Source organism: Ranitomeya variabilis, chromosome 5 (assembly GCF_051348905.1).
Source record: "Ranitomeya variabilis isolate aRanVar5 chromosome 5, aRanVar5.hap1, whole genome shotgun sequence".
Classification (NCBI taxonomy): domain Eukaryota; kingdom Metazoa; phylum Chordata; class Amphibia; order Anura; family Dendrobatidae; genus Ranitomeya; species Ranitomeya variabilis.
The window spans coordinates 47,380,969-47,402,159 of record NC_135236.1 but is presented as its reverse complement, the minus strand read 5'-3'; the positions used below and the strand labels follow the sequence as shown (position 1 = coordinate 47,402,159).

Genomic DNA, 21,191 nt, shown 5'->3' with positions numbered 1-21,191 from the left:
ACAGGGGCCTTTAGGACCCCTGCTTTTGTGATTGGTGGGGGTCCTAGCAAATGGAAATCTATCTGTCCTTTCAACTAGTGATACATGTTGTTTTTAGGATAAGTTCACAATTCTGCTGGTTTCCTGGTACCAGTATGGAAACTGGCAATAAATGGGTATTCCTCAGTAAGTGATGGCTTCTAGGTCATCACCTAATGATTACTGGCTGTTTGGCCTCTGGGACCCCCAGTAATCCCAAGATCTTTTTTGTCTAGAATAGTGGAGGTTTGACCCCCAGTAATCCCAAGATTGGAGGGGGCGCAGCGCTACATCCTCTTCATGGGTGGTCCCAGACATCGGATAACCACGATTATTCCATGATGACAGATCTTACAGGAATGCCATCAGTTCCTGATCTGGGATTATAATGAGGCAAAGCTTCGTTCAGAAAAAGGACTTCTACTAGCCAGGGACAAGTCGTGATTATCACTGTAGAAACGGGGAAAAAATATACAAACCGCATTGTGTGAATGACAAGAAAACCACAAACATGAAATCCCATTAATTTGTCTTTTTACGGTTTCTCGTGCAGAAAGGGTTTGATGCTTTCAACGCTCTGGATCTGATGGAAAACATAAGATTCTTTGAAAAACTAAAGTTTGGTATTGGAGATGGCAATTTGTAATACTACTTGTTCAAGTGGAGATGCCAACTATGGAGTCAGAAAAGGTGAGAAGATACCTACAATGGGTAGGAACATCTCACCCGGAAGCTGAGATACAGGGAGATGTTTGATGGGATCCTCGCACTGTAGAACGGCCTTAGCTGTCCACATCTTGCCTCTGAATTTTAGGAGACACCGGGTCATAATATTTTGTTTTTCAGGGTTAAGAAACCCAAGAAAATAGCTTGTTTTCCTGGGAGCATTTATTTCACCTACCCTCTTCTCACAAAACTGACCTCTGACAATTAGAATAATAGGTTTGGGGAGCATGGACAAGGCTTTATCTCTTGCTGGGTGGTAATTAAAGGGGTTGTCCCAGAATTAAATCAGTGTTCAAAAATTATCTAGTGAAGAATGACATTAATTTACATTGTATGGCGCCACCTGGTGTTGACCATGTAAAGCAGCATGCACGTCCACCTGCTGAGCTGAGTGTCGGTGGTCACACATGCTCAGTAACTCTCCCTGCAGCTCGGTGACTGCACAGTGACAGTACCCTGAGAGCAGCTTGGTGACTGCACAGTGACAGTACCCTGAGAGCAGCTCGGTGACTGCACAGTGACAGTACCCTGAGAGCAGCTCGGTGACTGCACAGTGACAGTACCCTGAGAGCAGCTTGGTGACTGCACAGTGACAGTATCCTGAAATCAGCTTGGTGACTGCACAGTGACAGTACCCTGAGAGCAGCTTGGTGCCTGCATAGTGACAGTACCCTGAGAGCAGCTTGGTACCTGCACAGTGACAGTACCCTTAGAGCAGCTTGGTGACTGCACAGTGACAGTACCTCGAGAGCAGCTTGGTGCGTGCTTGTCAGGGAAGGAGCGGAGCCTCTGCAGGAACGTATCAGGGTGGCTGAGAAGACTTTTTCTGTGGGTGAAGAAAGGACTATAGGACTATGTGTCAGCTGCCAGAGGAGGAGGAATGGGGGAGAACTGAAAGCAAATGGAAACTTTTTTTTTGTATACTAGAAATGCTATAGATGACTTTAAAATAGCAGCAAAACATGAGAGGTACATGAAAGCAAAGAAAGATACACAATCCTTATGTTAGAAACATGCTAAATCATACTGTTAGCTGCCTTTTTTTTTACGATAGTTAATAACTGCCAGAGGTGGAAGGTGAATGATTTTGTCCAGTGTGTTGCCCTAAGAGCACAGATTAGCAGCTGCACTAATTGGGACACATGGAAGCAAAAAATGATGATAAATGAATTATTTTTTAGAGAAACATTACAAGTTACTTTAAAATGATTAATAATGATGCCCATGCGGCCCACTTGTTCTTTGAGAATTATTTGTGCTTTTTTATCTTCTTTTTTTTAAGGTCGGCCCGGTGCTACAGTAAACTTCGCCATAGTAGACCTCCTCCGTCATTCCACGTATGGGTCAGGAGTTGTTCTTCAGGAGAGACAAGCACAAAGTGAAGAAGATGCTGGAGTCACAAGGTGGTGTGAAGGAAGGAGGCAGCGGCCTGGGCAGCTCTGCCACCACACAGACCGCGTACAGCATCGTGGCCATCTCCTCCTGGCGCACATTCTTTATATACAGGGCTCAAAGCAACGAGAAAAATCTGTTCTACAGAGAGAAAATACAGAAGAAACATTTCTTCCAGCTTGGGAAGATTGAACTCTACAAGGACATGACAGATCATTTTCTCTTCTCGTCACCAGTGTTTGGATTTGTCTTTTATACGGATCGGACTGAGGATTTCATGGGAAACAAACTTTTCAGATTTGGCAATGCAGCTTCGAATGCAGCATCTCAATTGTGTGAATATCAGAGGGACAAAAATAAGATACTGTACAGTGGATTTCTGGACATTTCTAGCTCCGCTGCCGGTAACACTAGCTTCCTTCCTGCTTTATGCTTTTGAAGGTTTTTTATGTCATTAAATACCGTAAATCAGTCACCATGGCTGGGGAGTGGACAGTCCGTGGAAAACCTGCCGGGAAATGGTCAGTCCAAGGAAACCTGCTGGGGAATGGTCAGCCCGAAGAAACCCTGCTGGGTCAGTCTGAGGAAAACCCGCTGGGGAATGGTCAGTCCCAGGAAAACCCTCTGGGGAACAGTAAGTACCAGGAAAATCCACTGCGGGACGGTCAGTCCGAGGAAAACCCACTGGGGAACGGTCATTCCAAGGAAAACCCTCTGAGGAACAGTCAGCCCGAGGAAAATCCGCTGAGGAATGGTCAGTCCAAGGAAAATCCACTGGGGAAGGGTCAGTCTTAGGAAAACCCGCTGGAGAGGGGTCAGCCTGAGGAAAACCCACTGGGGAACGGTCATTCCAAGGAAAACCCTCTGAGGAACAGTCAGCCCGAGGAAAATCCGCTGAGGAATGGTCAGTCCGAGGAAAACCCACTGAGGAAGGGTCAGTCTTAGGAAAACCCGCTGGAGAGGGGTCAGCCTGAGGAAAACCTGCTGGGGAATCGTCAGTCCAAGAAAAACCCACTGCAGAATGATCAGTGTGAGGAAAACTTGCTGGAGAATGGTCAGTCTGAGGAAAACCCACTGGGGAATGGCCAGTCCGAGGAAATCCCTCTGGGGAATGTTCAGTCTGAGGAAAACCTGCTGGGGAACGGTCAGTCCAAGAAAACTTACTGTAAAACGGTCAGTCCGAGGAAAACATTGCAGGAGCTCTATAACTGGAAAACTAAAATCTTATTAGTGACAGAGGAATGAGTGGATACACGGCGAGCGAGTGTGACGTTGGAGGAAATCCGATAAGAACATTCATGGTGTGATCGCAGTGTCGCCTTCTCATCCACTTCCCTTTCAAAAGTATTACTTCCTTTCAGAACTTTAAATAAAGCATATTTGAAATAAAAAAGATAAAAATGTCACTTTCTTTTCGACTATTACTATAATGTAAGACTGTCAAAGCCTGCATTAGATGATTTTCTTGTCCCCATGCTAAAGGCAGTGCTTTATCTTTGGGCATCATAGAAGACAAACACATCTGAGTAAAAAAATAAATAAATCTTTATTATTATTATTATTATTATTATTTTTATATAGCACCATTAATTCCATGGTGCTGTACATGAAAAAGGGGTTACATACAGAGTTATAAATATCGTATACAGTAAACAAATTTACAATGACAGACTGGTACAGAGGGGAGAGGACCCTGTCCTTGCGGACTTACATTCTATGGGATTATGGGGAAGAGACAGAAGGTCGGGGGTGCAGCAGCTCTGGTGGTGGTGAGGCAGTAGCTTGGGTGGTGGTGAGGCGGCAGCTTGGGTGGTGGTGAGGCGGCAGCTCTGGTGGTCGTGAGGCGGTAGCTTGGGTGGTGGTGAGGCAGCAGCTCTGGTGGTGGTGAGGCGGCAGCTTGGGTGGTTGGTGAGGCGGCAGCTCTTGTGGTGGTGAGGCGGCAGCTTGGGTGGTGGTGAGGCAGCAGCTCTGGTGGTGGTGAGGCGGCAGCTTGGGTGGTGGTGAGGCAGCAGCTCGGGTGGTGGTGAGGCGGCAGAATGGTTATTGTATGCTGTAGGCTTTCCTGAAGAGATGGGTTTTCAGGTTCCGCTTCAGGGATCCGAGGGTGGTGGATAATCGGACATCTTGAGGCGTGGAATTCCAGAGAATGGGGGATATTAGGGAGAAATCTTGGAGGTGTTTGTGTGAGGAACGAATAAATCTGGATTGTTATTGGCAACAATGAGGCCCTGTGTTACTGTCAGATAGTCAGGAAGTGTTATCATGGGGATACACATGGTATCTTATCATAGGATGGAATGTGGATGTTTTGAGTTCTGTGCTAAAGGGAACCTGTTCTCTCACTTGTGCTGTCTGATCCAGGTTCAGAATGAATCAGTCACTGTGTTACTGCAGCCATGTAGTTTTTACTCTGAAATGCAGCGGAGTCCGAGAAAACATAGTTCGAGAAGTCGGCCGGGGACCATGTGCCTGAGATGACTAGTCCAAGGCAGGTCCTGGAGGCTTCTGCCCTCTCCAATCCTTTTGACAAGTCTCTCCCTATATACACACATAATGAGACCTGTCAGTCTAGGGGAGCAGGGCGAGGAGTCCGACACTTGGACTAGTCATCTGAGATACTCAGTCCCCGGCCGATTGTTTTTTCTGCCAACGCCTCATTTCAGAGTAAAACCTACACGGCTGCAGTAACACAGTCATCACGGGATCTGCAGACTTGAGGTCACATCCTGACTAGATTCGCAATAGAACACTGAGAGAAGAGGATGAGAATATAGTTGCCAAGTAAATGCAGATATTGAAATCACATAATTTCAGTGACTACATGACTGCGGAAACCAAGCGGAGCTGAATCCTCACAGTGTGTATGTAAGGGGTTACAAAAGACGGTATTATTCCTCACACTCATCCCGGTAAATTGATAATTCTTGTCTTACTTTATAAATAGTGTTGTATACTGTATACTGTAAGATATGCATTATGTTGTAGCTTAGGGAGAATGCAGTTAGTAGTTAGGACAGTAGATGGGGCACAATAGTGTATATAGTTAACTAATAGGAGTCTGCTGTGAGTAAGCCTGGAGCATTTCCTCAATGTAGGCACAAGGGCCAGGGAGTCCAAGGCATCCTGTAGGGCTCTAGAGCCCAGGACAGCGCAGTGACTCCGCATTGTTCAAGTTAAGAGCCCAGTTGGTCCAAGGCTGGACAGTGGCCAAAGGTTACAGCTGAGGTTACTGCAGAAGTGACAGCAGAACAGAAACGCAGGTCAATGAGGAGCTGTGACAGGTTTCATCCATTTTTTTTCTAGTCTGCTGCTCCATAATACACAGGAATCCATCTTATATTCTTTGTATATTTACATCTTTCAGCTCCTCTCTCTCATGTGTTTCCATGATATTTTTCAGCTCAGATGCAGGAAGTGCCACACCGCTGTTGAGATAGTGAGACTGCAGAGAGCCTCAATTATGTCTTCATTTCGTAAAGGCAATAGATTTTATACTAAATTAGTTAGGATTTTTTTTACATTTCCTAAACATATATACAGTGTTTTGCAAAAGTTTTAGGCAGGTGTAAGAATGCTTAAAAATATCTATCTATTTAAAAATAGACCCCAAATCTTCTGTGTATGAGGCTTGTACAGATCCTTCTGTGTCTTCATGTGGTCCCAGACAGACTGGATGATGTGTGTTCAGGGCTCTGTGGGGCTGTATCTTGACCTCCAGGACCCTGAAGATACTTCTTAAGTGCGCATCTGTTTTATCATAAACGATTGCCAATCAGCAAAACTGTAGCTGACAGGCAGCTGATTAGTGCTACAGGTTGGCTGCTGCCCTTAGAAGTGATTGACTGTTTCATTTTCCTTGGTTCCATTATTAATTCCAGAGTCGGAACAACAGCAGAGCTCAAACATGAAATAGCACTGGGGAGTGCAGCTATCATGAATGTGGAACCACTATGGAAGAAAAAGGACGTCTCAATCACCATCAAACAAAAGCTGATCACTGTAATTATGATCCTGTCAGATTCCACCTATCAGTGTGTCTAGAAGCAGTGAGCGACAGTTCAGCCGTCAAATACAATACAGGGATGTGCTGAGCTGTCACTATGGTGATGGACAGCTCAGTCGTCCAATCGGAGGCTGGGGAGTGCTTAGCTGTCAGTGTGTTGAGTGACAGTTAAGCCATCCAATCAGGACCAGCATGTGCCGGGACTTCCTCCAAGTGTCAACTATTCAAGTGATTACCTGGCTATTTAGCTGGCTCTTTATCTCCAGTTAGTGCCAGTTGTAGCTTTTTCAAATAGTGTGTGCTTGCTCTGTTTTTCTGTGTTCCTGTATTTGATCTCTGTTGCCCGACTTTGGACCTTCCCTTTGACCATCCGTTTGCCTTGCCCTTTTGTCTTGATCTGCTACCTTTCCAGAATTCTAACCTCGAACTGTGATCTGACTATGCCTTTGCCTTACCCCTTTGTACTGTATATGACAAGCCCTCTTGGTATTCTACCCCACACCTCTTGACTACCTAAGCCTCATGGCTTGTCCGTGACTGGTGGTAAGACTCGGACCCTTATAAAAACAGACAGAAGAAAGATTGATCCTTTTGAGTTGTGGTGCTGGGAAATACTTATCTGTATCCCATGGACATCTAGGATCAACAACAAAGATGATCTTGATTACATAAACTAAGACGTTTATCACACGTTCATTTTTTGTTCCAAAGCTAGGAAGCCAGAAGAAGTATGGTAAATAAGGATGGACTTGTGCATCACCTACCCGTTGGATAAAATTCTGGCTTATAGTTTGTATTGAAATACTACTGTTCTTTTGTGAAGTCTATTGCTGAGTTGGTCTTAATGAGACGATAGTGTCATAATTCTGTTGTCGGAATACCAGAGAGCAGGGGCATCTTCCCTGTCCTTCACACTAGGGTCTCCCTGATATAGAGATGGTCTTGGGCCTAAGTGTGTCGTACATTGGCCTGTGAAAGGCTAAACAGATATGGCACACAGCCCTGATTGCCAGAAAAGAGTTCCAGCAGATGACCACTTCTAAGAGATGTGATACTTACAAGGGGCCCTCATCAGAACTTTGTACGTATGCTCTGCTGCAATATGGCTGAAACAAAGAGATTATATCTGTGTGAAGGAATTGCTGCTGAAGTATTTGCCAGCATTTTGCAGCAAGTATTAGCAAAGTGTCAACATTGTTAGCTCGTTGCTGTCTACTAATGGCCAACATTGTTCAGGTCTGCTTTTTAAGATTTTGGAGTGAAGAGACAGAATATTCATAGACTTTGTTTCCACTTAATAAGATAAATTCCCTTTCGCTGTTGCCTGCCAGCATTGCTTTTGCCATTTCTTAGTGAGGAAACAACTCTCTCCAACATGGGCTAGTGTCTGCTGATCACTTAGAGAGGTCACACACTGTCCCGGGCATTACTTATGAGCTGGAGACTGAATTGATAGCCACAGCTGCCAGAAAGATGACTAGCTTAGGACCACATGTCTACTCATGTGCACTTTGGTCGTGACTCGTGTCCACCTTATCTGGACATTACTGGGCTGATATTTTGTGGAATCATATAGAATTTAGTCTCGTTCTGTGCTTTTCAAACGTGAGTAAAAAAAAAGAATATAGAACATGCTTAATATTATTCAATAAAATGAATCTAATGATTAGGAAATAAAAGCTTTATTGTCAGATAAAATATCCTATGAGAACCAGAGCAATAGAGACACAAGTGTGATGTTCCTATGAAGCACAGCCATTAAGCTCCAGGGCATCAGAAAGTTCCTCGAAATCGTCACACTGCTCTCGGTTTTCTGCGTTTTGGCACTCTCTCTCATTGGGCCACCATTCGATCCATGTGTCGCGTCCAATAATGTAGGAAAAACTAAAAAGAGGAAACATGAAATATGGAATATGCAGTGTATGTCTAATAATAATAATAATATAATAATAATTTTTATTTATATAGCGCCAACATATTCCGCAGCGCTTTACAACTTATAGAGGGGACGTGTACAGACAATAGACATTACAGCATAACAGAAATCACAGTTCAAAACAGATACCAGGAGGAATGAGGGCCCTGCTGCTCGCAAGCTTACAATCTATGAGGAAAAGGGGGGACACGAGAGGTGGATGGTAACAATTGCTTTAGTTATTTGGAGCAGCCATAGTGTAAGGCTCGGGTGTTCATGTAAAGCTGCATGAACCAGTTAACTACCTAAGTATGTAGCAGTACAGACACAGAGGGCTATTAACTGCATAAAGTGTATGAGAACATGATGAGAGGAACCTGATTATGTGTTTTGTTGTTTTTTTCTTCTATTTTTAATAGGCCACACAGGGATAGTTAGGTTAATGCGTTGAGGCGGTAGGCCAGTCTGAACAAATGCGTTTTTAGGGCACGCTTAAAACTGTGGGGATTGGGGATTAATCGTATTAACCTGGGTAGTACATTCCAAAGAATCGGCACAGCACATGTAAAGTCTTGGAGACGGGAGTGGGAGGTTCTGATTATTGAGGATGCTAACCTGAGGTCATTAGCGGAGCTGATGTCTATAGTGGAGTATAAAGTCCACACTACAGGAAAGGAGACTATTACATTCCTAGCACACGGCATCATAGAGAGGGCGTCCGGCCTGTATTGTGTCTATAGTTACATTCATAATTCTGCAGACTTCAGAGCTGAAATCTCACAACATCTCCTGCTTGTAGAGTGTTTGCGCAGAGCAGGAGATTTCCATAGCGGTTTATGATTCCTTTATATCAGACACTACACTAATGTGAGACAGAAAAAATAACTAATGATCCAATATATTTGGCCATTAACACATCAAGTGACTGCACCAGCAGAATAGTGAGTGCAGCTCTGGAATATAATACAGGATGTAACTCAGGATCAGTAATGTAATGTATGTACACAGTGACTGCACCAGCAGAATAGTGAGTGCAGCTCTGGGGTATAATACAGGAGGTAACTCAGGATCAGTAATGTAATGTATGTACACAGTGACTGCACCAGCAGAATAGTGAGTGCAGCTCTGGGGTATAATACAGGATGTAACTCAGGATCAGTAATGTAATGTATGTACACATTGACTGCACCAGCAGAATAGTGAGTGCAGCTCTGGGGTATAATACAGGATGTAACTCATGATCAGTAATGTAATGTATGTACACAGTGACTGCACCAGCAGAATAGTGAGTGCAGCTCTGGGGTATAATACAGGAGGTAACTCAGGATCAGTAATGTATGTACACAGTGACTGCACCAGCAGAACAGTGAGTGCAGCTCCGGAGTATAATACAGGATGTAACTCAGGATCAGTAATATACTGTATGTACATAGTGAATGCACCAGCAGAATAGTGAGTGCAGCTCTGGGGTATAATACAGGATATAACTCAGGATGAATGTACGATGAATAAATAAATATATATTCATTTATAAAGTAAATAAATTGGCCAGAATTAAAGACAAAAATACAATAAACCCTTTTCCCTTGCGGACAGTGATCGGCAGCGTGTGGTGTATTGCAGTCAGTTCCTGGGGGTGATCGTAGACATGGTGTCCTGTGAAGCATGGCTTTATCACCTGTATAGTGGCTATAGGATCAAGAGCCCTGTGTAATACAGATTGTCTCTGTATCCATTGTCTATGGTACAATGTACAGTAATGGGAATATATTACCTACTGTCTCCTTCCCCTCTATCCTGTAGAATGTAAGCCCGCAAGGGCAGGGTCCTCGCCCCTCTGTACCAGTCTGTCATTGTTAGTTTGCTTACTGTAAGTGATATTTGTATTTTGATGTAACCCCTTCACATCATGTACAGCACCATGGAATCAATGGTGCTATATAACGAAATAATAATAATAATAATAATAATATGGTTATGGTAATAACCGTGATTCTACCATATTGGGAATATATTGCTCATATCACTCACCCAGAAGGTTGGTCCCAAAGATCAGTCCTCACTCCCCATATCAGGTAATCGCGCCCTTTTTTCAGATCTAATGCCTTGCGGCATTTTACGTGGCTGACAAAATTCTTCTGTTTGTTCAGAACATTTACGTCTGTTCCTATTAATAGGACAAAACATGGAAAATAAAACACCGACACATTGGAGGCAAATGTATGTACGACGAATGCCACAGATGTAACTTATGGGTGAGAATGAGCCCATGGGCCCTAAAGCAAAATTCCCTGCAGGGCCCCCAACTTCCATAGACGCTCTGTTCTGCTAATTAGTTGGGGTCCAAAGATTATGGTCACTGCTGATCACACACTCATTACTGTGGAATCTAAAGCCCCCATATATATTAGCCTGTCATGATCAGTGGGCTCGGCTGATGGTCTAAAGTGTACAGGGGGCTCCCCGGTAATCCCTCAAGAATTGATATCAGGGCAGATAGGGATCTAACATGTCTGATTTCAGTGTGCCGACACTTTTATGGTCTCGCTCAGATAAGCAGCCGCCAGAAGAATCTGGCAGTGGCTCTTTCTTAAACAATGAGAATGAGCCCTTCTGGGTATGGCGGAGTAAGGAGAGAATCTGTCTGCTATCTACAACCCCTGGCAAAAATTATGGAATCACCGGCCTCAGTTGTTTAGTTTTGTAGAAAAAAAGCAGATCACAGACATGGCACAAAACTAAAGTCATTTCAAATGGCAACTTTCTGGCTTTAAGAAACACAAAAAGAAATCAAGAACAAAAAATGTGGTAGTCAGTAATGGTTACTTTTTTTAACCAAGAATAGGAGAAAAATTATGGAATCACTAAATTCTGAGGAAAAAATTATGTAATCATGAAAAACAAACAAACAAAAAATCACTCCAACACATCACTAGTATTTTTTTTCCCACAGGGAAATCGCTATAAAAATAATTTAGAAAATAGACAACAGTGCAATAATTTCTGTTAATTCCACCTCCCAAAAACACATAAAAAGTGTCCAAAATGTCACATTCCTAAATGGTAAAGAGTTAACTCTTTCCACCTGAAAAATTGATAGCTCTGGTAACAGGAAAATACAAATTTCTGTCTTCAGATTGAAAAAAAGTAAAAAAAAATGTTTGTTGAAAAGTATTTTTCACAGAAAAAAGTAGAATTGTTGCCATAATCCGTCTGACCCAAAGATTAAAAGTAAACAGATAAAAGAACAATAATATTACTTAATATTTACCTTCCTTAATGACGCTGATTATCGTCATCACGTAATTATCATAGTTATCATTCTCTTCTATTTCGTCCAGGCGAGTCTTGTAAACTATAGCAGGGAATAACATAAAAAAGATAATGGACATTTTAGTGAGCGACTTAGCATTTATTCCAACAAGTAGCCAACTGGTGACGTCAACAGAGAAACCATTGATGTGTGTACTCAGAAGTGTGTGCCCCTCACCATAGTCCACTCCTGGTGCACACGCTCTCTCGTATCGTCCTTGAGCATTTATTCTCCCTTCCAGCTGTTGCTTCAAGAAACAGTTCTCTAAAACACAAAATACAATAAAAAAAATAATTTTAAGATGTTTCAAAGTCAACCAACAAAAATTAGATTTTTGTGAACCTCAAAGTGCACCCATCCTGTGCTCCTGAATCCCTTTCATCAATCAGTGCAAGTATTTTTGTTATAATCTCAGTACTTTGTGCTGTTCTACGTTTTTGTGGACAATTCCTTTGATTTGTTTATCAAGGGAGTAAGTATTGACAACAGAGAGTCACTACAAATATTGTCCAGTTCCTGAATAATGGCTATTCTTTGGGGCAATGGTGAACCTAGTGATTAGATTGTCATTGTTTGAAATTTCTGCTATAGATGGGAGAATTCAAACAGTAAAGTTCGGGGTCCATACCGAACACCTACCGTTCGGGTATGGACCTGGAACATGGACAACTAGAGGAAGTCCGTGTTACTGTTCAGGATTGCCACCCTGAACACTGGGTGCCTCTTACACTGTCATCTGCATAACATCGTGAGAAACACTTTTGGCTCTGATCGGTGGTAAGATTAATTTTAAAAAATGATGTGAGTTTCCCTGTAGTTTTGACAACCAGCCAAACAAAACTGTCAGCTGGGGGCTGCAACCCTCAGCTGTCAGCTTTAGCATCGCTGGTTATCAAGAATAGAGAAGTCCCCACACATTATTTTTTAATTATTTAAAAAATTAATTTAAAAAAACAGTGTGGGGTCAACTCATTTTTGACAACCAGCAAAGCTAAAGCAGACAGCTGGTAGCTGTTATTCTAAGGGTGGCAAGGGGCCACGGATATTGGCCACACCAGCCTAAATATAGCAGTCCGCAGAAACCCCCAAAAAGGCGCATTTACTAGATGCACCAATTCTGGCGCTTTGCCAGGCTCTTCCCACTTGCACTGTGGTGGTGGCAAGTGGTGTTATTTGTGGGGTTGATGTAACCTTTGGTTGATGTTGGAGAGCTGTATTGTAAATAAACATATATGATACATGTGGTCAATCCTGAGGAAGAAGTAATTTTGGACTTCGAAACGCGTCGAATAAACCCCTACCTTTTTGCTCATCCTACCGGGATATATGTCTCAGTTCATCTAGCTGTGCGGAAATCATCCACAAAAATCCTTTGTTTGATCTCTTTTTAACTGACTCTTCCACAAAAATTTGATTTGCAGAGAGTAAGTTTGCCCAAATCTTGACGCTGGAAAGCTTGTAGTTGCTTTGAAAATACCAGTTGGGAGAAAAGAGAGACAACCCAACTGACCATAAAAGCATATACTCTATAGGAGAGAGAAAGAGGACCTCACTGACTGACATCTATAATAGAGAGATGACTCTGCTGACCATAAGAGCTTACACTCTACAGGAGCAAGAAAGAGGATCCTACTGACAATAAAAGCTTACATGCCACAGGAGAGCATCCTGCTGATTATGAGAGCTTACACTCTAGAGAAGAGAGACAGAGAAGACCCCGCTGATCATAAAAGCCTACACTCTACAGGAGAGAGAGAATCATAGAATGTTTGAGTTGGAAGGCACCTCAAGGGTCATCATGTCCAACTCCCTGCTCAATGCAGCACAGGATTCACTAAACCATCTCAGACAGATATCTGTCCAGGCTCTGTTTAAAGGAGAAATCACTACTTCCCGTGGCAGCCTGTTCCACTCATTGATCACCCTCACTGTCAAAATGTTTTTTCTAATATCTAATCTGTATCTTCTCTCTTTCAGTTTCATTCCATTGCTTCTCGTTTTTCCATATGCAAATGAGAATAATGATGATGCCTTTACAATGTGACATCCCTTCATATATTTGTAGACAGCTATTAAGTCTCCTCTTAGCCTTTTTTTTGCAAGCCAAACATTCTCAGATCCTTTATCCGTTAGTCGTAGGACATAGTTTGCAGTCCGCTCACCATCCTGGTAGCTCTTCTCTGAACTTGTTCCAGTTTTTCAATGTCTTTTTTAAAATGTGGTGCCCAGAATTGGACACAGTATTCCAGATGCAGCCTGACCAAGGAGGAGTAGAGGGGGATAATTACTTCACGTGATCTAGACTCTATGCTTCTCTTAATACATCCCAGAACTGTGTTTGCCTTTTTTTGCAGCTCCATCACACTATTGACTTATGTGCTATTAGTAAACTCATGTCTTTATCATACGTGCTGTTGCTTAGTTCTATTCCTCCCATTCTATAGATGTAATTTTCTTTTTCTCCCCAGAATCTTGCATTTCTCAGGATTATATACCATTCTATTTGTCACTGTCCATAGTTTAAGCTTATCTAGATACTTCTGAATCCTTTCTCTGACTTCTCTAGTGTTAGTTATCCGTCCTAGCTTTGCATCATCTGCAAATTTGATTAGTTTACCTTCAGTTCCCTTATCTAGATCATTTATAAAAATGTTGAACAACACTGGGGCCAGGATAGAGCCTTGTGGTACCCCAATTGAAACATTCTTCCAATTGGATGTGCAACCATTTATTATCACTCTTTGAGCAAGATCACTGAACCAGTTATGAATCCACCTAACCATAGCCTTGTCAAACCCATACTTGGTCATTTTTTCGCTAAGGATAGTATGATACTTTATGAAATGCTTTGCTGAAGTTGAGATATAGTATATCTACCGCATTTCCGTGATCCACCCAGTCAATAATTCCATCATAGAAGGAAATTAGATTAGTCTGGCATGACTTGCTCCAAACCCATGCTGGCTCTGGCTAAGTACTGTATTTTTATTCAAGTACTTACATAAAGGATGTTTAATAATTTGTTCAAATATCTTTCCTGGCATAGAAGTAAGGCTCACTGGCCTGTAATTTGCTTGCTTCGTCTTCTTTAACTTTTTGAAGATAGGGACAACAGAAGGCCCTAATGACCATAAAAGGACATGATCATGAGAGCTTACACGCTATAGAAGAGAGAGACAGAGAGGACCCTGCTGATCATAAAAGCCTACACTCTACAGAAGAGAGAGAGAGAGGACCCTGCTGATCATAACAGCTAACACTCTACAGAAGAGAGAGAGAGGACCCTGCTGATCATAACAGCTAACACTCTACAGAAGAGAAAGAGGATCCTGCTGATCATAAGAGCTTACATTCTACATAAAAGAGAGGATACCCCTGACCATAAGGGCTTACATTCTACAGGAGAAAGAAAGAGGACCCCGTTGATCATAAGAGCTTACAGTTTACAAGCAAAAGAGAAAGAGATCCCTGTTGACCATAAGAGCTGACACTACATTAGTGCTTATGTTCAGCAAGAGACAGACAGGATGCTGCCGCTCACAAGAGCTTACACATCACAGGCAGGAGAGAGAGAGATGACCCAGCTGACAATAAGAACATAAACTCTTCAGGAGAGAGAGAACTCGTTGACCATAGGAGTGTATACTCTACAATACAGTGAGAGAGGACCCCACTGACCATAAGAGCTTACACTCTACAGGAGAGAGAGAGGACCCCACTGACCATAAGAGCTTACACTTTACAGGAGAAAGAGAGGACCCCACTGACCATAAGAGCTTACACTCTACAAACCTCTACAGGAGGAAGAGGATCCCACTGACCATAAGAGCTTACACTCTACAGGAGAGAGAGAGGATCTGCAGCGCCCCAGAGTCCCGGTCGTTGCAGTAATGTCGTTCTTCCACCAGGGGGAGTGATATTACGTCTGATGGCAATAAAGGAGATCTTCCTACCAGGTATCACAAACCATACACCACACTTCACACTCCAGTCCACCAGGGGGAGCCTTGCTCCTATCTACTAGGGCACTCCTCACAATAGGGTAAAACTGTTGGGCTGGATAGAAAGTTAGTCAGAAGCTGACTGGGCTTTGCCCAGGCAACACCTGTCAGGCAGACAGGGGGAAAGGAGGAACATCTGAGCTGCAGACAGAGGGTCCCTGACAGGGGTGGGATCCTGTCAGAGGCCTAGACAGAAAGCTATGGAGCTGCACTTGCCCCACGTGCAGCAGCATCCTAAGAAAGGACACGAAGGGAATTGTATTGTAGTGAGTGAGAAACGAAGTCATAGCACAAGGAGATAAAACCAGAAGGAGTTCTGCCCTGTAGAAGGCTGCCTCCTTCTGAGGTGCAGAAGCCGGTGGCTGGAATACAGAGGGAGCAACCGTCTCCAAGCCTTGCTCCAGAGACCGGCAGGACAGTCAATTCCACGTTGGCTGCCCGACCTTATACCCAGGAGGCACAGTGGCAACTTGTGGGGCCGGGGCATCTCTAGGGTCCCTGTAAAAAGCCTCAGGCCATCAGTCATACAGGTTTGTCCTATCCATCCCATCTGGGGGACAGAGAGGAAGACATAACATCTAGAACATCTACAAGAGTTGTGAGGACCTTACCGAGAAGCTCAGCAGGGAGGTACTACAACACACAGGCGCTAGAGGAAGGCTACTGATTTCCACCTGGATAAGGGGACTCTGGATTTGCCTTCAGACCGGCTGGACTCTGCCAACCCTGTGATCCGGTGCCCTGGACTGAGGACACTGAAGCCTTCAGTAAAGGTAAAGAGACTACAACGTTGTGTCCTCATTATTCACTAAGCCTCACACCATCCACCATCTACACTCTGGGAAGCCCTGGGGTTACACTTCACCTGTGGGAAGGTATACCATCAAGCTGCCATAACATCACCCCAGCGGACCCCTAAGCAGCGTTGGTCACCCTGACCGAATACCACAGGTGGCGTCACGAACATCTCCCCTTTAAAGACCTTTCCCAAAACCATAAAAACTCTTTTCTTTATTGGACATCCCTCAAAGGGCCACGGACCGGGTCGGGCCACCGTGACATCCTCCGAACCGAAGGACCCGGTACCGAGTACCCCATTGCCCTTACGTGGGGGTGCTCCAGATCCCACTGACCATAAGTGCTTACGCTTTACAGGAGAGAGAGGATCCCACTGACCATAAGAGCTTACACTCTACAGGAGAGATAGGACCCCACTGACCATAAGAGCTTACACTCTACAGGAGAAAGAGGACCCCACTGACCATAAGAGCTTACACTCTACAGGAGAGACACAGGACCTCACTGACCATAAGAGCTTACACTCTACAGGAGAGACACAGGACCTCACTGACCATAAGAGCTTACACTGTACAGGAGAGAGATGACTCCACTGACCATAAGAGCTTACACTCTACATGAGAGAGTGAGAGGGCACCATTAACTATAAGAGCTTACCCAGTAACTCTGGAGATGGAAAATGACTCATACAAACTGGCTTCGCTGGGAACTGGCAATCTGTGATGGCCCAAATACTGACCAACACTGTACAAGGTATGATAATCTGCTAGATGTCATAGCTGAAGGACATTATGTGGAGGCACTCTTGGCTACAGAAAACGACAATGGCCTACTTTCTAATGCCTCACCAAGGTGGGAAATGGTGGTGAAATATTTATTTTGGGCGAACCACAAATCGAATCTCACAAGATTTTACTTTAAAAATGAAGACCACGATCAGTGCTCTCTCCATTTTTGATTCTTCCACTGTCGGAAAATCTTGGAAGCGGTTTCCCCTGCCTCTCTGGGAATAGCTGCAGTCTATCCCTGTTGAATCCATAACAAAACGAGAGTTGTGCCTCAGGCAGCACAACTATATCAGGTGAGCAAGTTTCCTTATACAACTCATCTTTTACAACTTGACCTAAACTTACTGCGCTTAGATTTCAGAAAATTCAACTTAAACTCGATTCTCTGTGGATGGATCTGCTCATCTCTACTACTGGACTTTATTTAGGTATATCACTGTCACTTACGTGTTTTGCTTTATTTTTTCCGTACACATGAATTTTATATTTTCCTATAAGTAAGTAATGAACCATTGGATGATTCATACAATTCGCAGGCGATGTCCATTCGATGTGATGATGTGAATATACCTCACTTACGGTATGTAGAATTTTAGAATTTGACTTTCTTAATCCTTTGCTTCTGTTGTAATTTATCTTGTACATTAGCAGTTTGAGGACTTACCCTCCGCACACCGGCACACATCATTCTGACAGATCTTGCCCAATAACTTGCTGTTCTTATCCACATGGTAGAATTTAGTGCAGCGATTTTCTACAAAGGTGAGAAAAGTAAAATATAAATTAATATATATATATATATAAAACACTCGCATATCAGCGACTGTCCGCTTGTCTTCTTTAATCTCATGTTCTTTCTTTATCTGACAGTGACATTTTCTTTTCTGAAATTGCGCTTCTTATGTCTCTTTTCTGTAATTAGTGACCTGAACTTCCTATTACTTCTCAGTTTCTGGCACTGCATTAACTCCAGAGCAGCACTCCGTCTGTTTTGTTCTTAGACAGTATTTGATTCCGGTCATTCTTTCTCTCCATACACCCAATCATGCTCTTGTCCCTTGCACCTTAAAACATTACCAGAAACTGCCCTTTTCTTACCATAAGAACAAAACCTCCTTCATCGGATTCATTCGCATCCTGATTATTGTAATGTACGTCTAACCAGTCTTCCCCTTTGTAAACTCTTCCCTCTCCAATCTGAGTCTGATCTCTGTCCAGCCGTTACACAGATGCCTCCTCTTGTGCGTTTGCTAATATGGCTGCCCATCCGCTACACAATACACTTTAGACTTAGTTATCACTCTCAACGACAAAGCTCTTCACACTTCTGCCCCACCCAACATCTCCACCGTTATCTCTGTCTACCTTCCTAACTGTGCTCTTTATTCTGCTTAAGATCTAAAGCCAACATTTTTCATAGTCCTAAACCTCCTATTTCCATCTTCAAGACTTTTCTTGTGCTGCACCAGCTCTCCGGAATGCACTACCCAAAACACTTAGGTTAATTAAAAACGTCTACAGTTTTAAAGGTAACCTTACAATATACACATTCTGCTCTAACCGTATCATACACAGGCTGTATGTTTTCAGTCATCTATGTTTGAGAGGAAAACATACTGTAAAAACCAGCTGGTGACTACTAGTCGAAAAGGCTGGTCCCCTGTGGCTCTCACCACCTGCTGCCGTTGACTGACTCTCCCTATGAATGTACAGTATGTAGAGAGGGATTTGTCACTCATGGGAGGTGGAGAAGAGAAGCTGCTAGGGATTCGTCTTTCAGACCTGTCTTCCATGTGGCTTGGTCATTTTAAACTGTGTTTTTCATGGAAACGTTGTAGATTCAAACATGCATGGCCGAAGCTGATACAGGCTGTCCGCGGTTCCCTCTAGGCAATCCCTAAAAACTCTAATTTCAGTAATTTCAGTAATTTAATTAGTCTCTATTTCCTATTTATTTTATTTTCCTTAAAAGGAATCTATCAGCAGGTTTTTTGCTATGTAATGTAACAGCAGGATGACGTATGAAGAGAGACCCTAATACCAGTAATGTATCACTTAGCTCACTGGGTGCAGCAGTTGTAAAAGAACCACAGTTTTGCCTGCTGCAGGTCTAGCAGAGCTCAGAATGCTGAGCTGTGTATTACCCGGCCCACACCACTGATTGTATCATTATAGAAAGCTAATGCTAATCAGTGCTGGAGGCGGGGCTGGACTAGGAAGCATGAGACGCCTCGCCTTTTCATCGTAAACTCTTGCTAATAAAATGCTAATTATATTGAAACCTCAAAACATTGTCCAGTAAGTGACACATCACTGGAATCAGACTGTCTTCCCCTTCACCATAGTGCTCTCAGATTACTTATCAAAACCCTGCTGATAGATTCCCTTTAAAACCAAGTCTTTTCTTTCAACAACTTCCCACACACACTCCATGCACTTCATAACACCTCATATTAGAGTAGCAAGTCGATTCGAGGTTGGCAGCCATTTTGCTGAGAACCAGGAAAGGAGGTGAAGTAATTATACTCAATCAGCCATTCACCTGCCGTCCAGTTCTATCCGACCTCTGTTATGTCCTCTGTGGGAATCTTCACTAAGCACTGGGGTTTTCGTGGCCGAGTCAGCTTCTGACGGCACAATGTGAGTTGTGATGTAGGAGGCCCGCTCAGCATCAGAATCCTTGGCAAAGAGTGAAAATACCCAAGAGGATGTTGAGTGCTCAAGCAAAGAGGCTGAACCTAGCCAAGGGCCAGAGAAGAGGCTCCAGAAGTAGCTGGACAGGTTAGCCCAAAGGTGAGTAGTAATTTTCTTTTTTAACACCCTGTGTTAATTATGCTCTGGGGTCTGTACAGACTTGGAGACAGTATAGACCACTTTTTATGTCTTTTTGTAATTCCCATTTTGTCACAGATCGTAAACTCTTACGAGCGGGACTCTCAATCCTCGTACATATTGTTGAATATTATTTTCTCTGTAATGTTCCCTCTGAATTGTAAAATGCTGAACTACAATAATAGGGATATTGGTTTTATTAGATCAAAGTCATCTTTGTCACCTACCGGGGGTGTAATAGTCGTAGACAGTGACAGATGCCGGTTGAATGAGGCCAACTTTAAAGATCTGTTTAGCAGTGAACTTGATGCATTCCTCTCGTTTATGTGAAATCTGTCCAAAAAAGGAGAAGAAAAGTCAGTAGATCATTGAGCAACGATTGAAAATGAACTGATATTGAGTTCTTTTTCCTGATGAATATGACATGTAACATAATTTCTAGGATCATCACTTCTGATCACAAATCACTGACTTGACCAAGGAGTTTCAATATCTCATTGTCTCCAGAAGATCTAGAAAGTATATTCTGCAAGAAATGTAAAACTGTCCACAGACAATTCTCATCATAGACAATGATAAAGGAAGGTGTGTTGAAATACCGGCCCACTTTCAACATTTGAAGGCCCATAAAAAATAGACCCCAGCACCAGGTGATTGGCTCTACTGCTCTACATTCGGGGCCATCATTGTTTAATGTTTCCTTCTCATTCATGATGGTTGTTAGTCCTTTGACGAGCTAGTCCAACCCTAAATGTTCATATTCTTTTATATTGTACAAGTACCTGAACCTCGGTGGGTTTTCAAGTGTTTTACATTTGTGATATTGGAATGGTAGTCGAATTTTCTCAATTGTGAAGATCATCCACTCAAAAAGATCTCATGGTGAAGTAATCCCCAATACATGGTCCCATCCCGTCGCTAAACTTCCTCAAATATTAAGAATTTCATCTATATTTTGAAGAATGTGTAAAAATATCTGACGTCCATTTCCAAGATTTCTTTACGTGGTCCGATAAGAATGTGGATTCCTGATTATCGGGTTGTGGCAACAAGTCATCGATCAGTGGCTGGACATGAAAAACTCTTGTTCATTGGCTGATTGGACTATTTATGCCCACATGAAAATGACCATTGACTACATGCATGCTGTATGGGTTCATTCCTTTAAATGAGCGCCAATCTAGTTCATCAGTGCTTGTTTATGGGCAGAAATATGTCCATCTAAATGAACCTTCACACACTTATGTATCAGTTAACCTTAATCCTGAGAGTCGTGGTAAGACTACGACACTTCATACCTTGTCCAGGTAGATGATGAGTGTTCCTTTATCAGTCGATTCCTTGTTAATCTCAAACTTGGAGATATATTTGTCCACTCCCTTCGACAACTGTGCAAAAGAAGAAT

The 21,191-nt window shown here is 43.0% G+C and overlaps 2 protein-coding genes across 2 annotated transcripts in view; one reads left to right on the top strand and one right to left on the bottom strand.

The window, feature by feature from the left end:
* Positions 1 to 3,539, top strand: part of LOC143773283 (uncharacterized) — a 43,005-nt gene extending 39,466 nt beyond the window's left edge. Inside the window, exons 15-16 of the mRNA XM_077260768.1 lie at positions 572 to 708; positions 2,027 to 3,539. The gene's annotated coding sequence lies outside the window, so the exon portion shown is untranslated. The remainder of the gene's footprint in view (positions 1 to 571; positions 709 to 2,026) is intronic.
* Positions 3,540 to 7,805: 4,266 nt separating this feature from the next.
* The window catches only part of C3 (complement C3), a 74,899-nt gene continuing 61,513 nt past the window's right edge, over positions 7,806 to 21,191 (bottom strand). The window contains exons 35-41 of the mRNA XM_077261790.1: positions 21,085 to 21,174; positions 20,014 to 20,119; positions 17,619 to 17,708; positions 11,545 to 11,631; positions 11,326 to 11,409; positions 10,086 to 10,221; positions 7,806 to 8,023 (exon numbers count right to left, since the gene is read on the bottom strand). Coding sequence (XP_077117905.1) covers positions 7,882 to 8,023; positions 10,086 to 10,221; positions 11,326 to 11,409; positions 11,545 to 11,631; positions 17,619 to 17,708; positions 20,014 to 20,119; positions 21,085 to 21,174 — 735 coding nt within the window. The 3' untranslated portion in view covers positions 7,806 to 7,881. The remainder of the gene's footprint in view (positions 8,024 to 10,085; positions 10,222 to 11,325; positions 11,410 to 11,544; positions 11,632 to 17,618; positions 17,709 to 20,013; positions 20,120 to 21,084; positions 21,175 to 21,191) is intronic.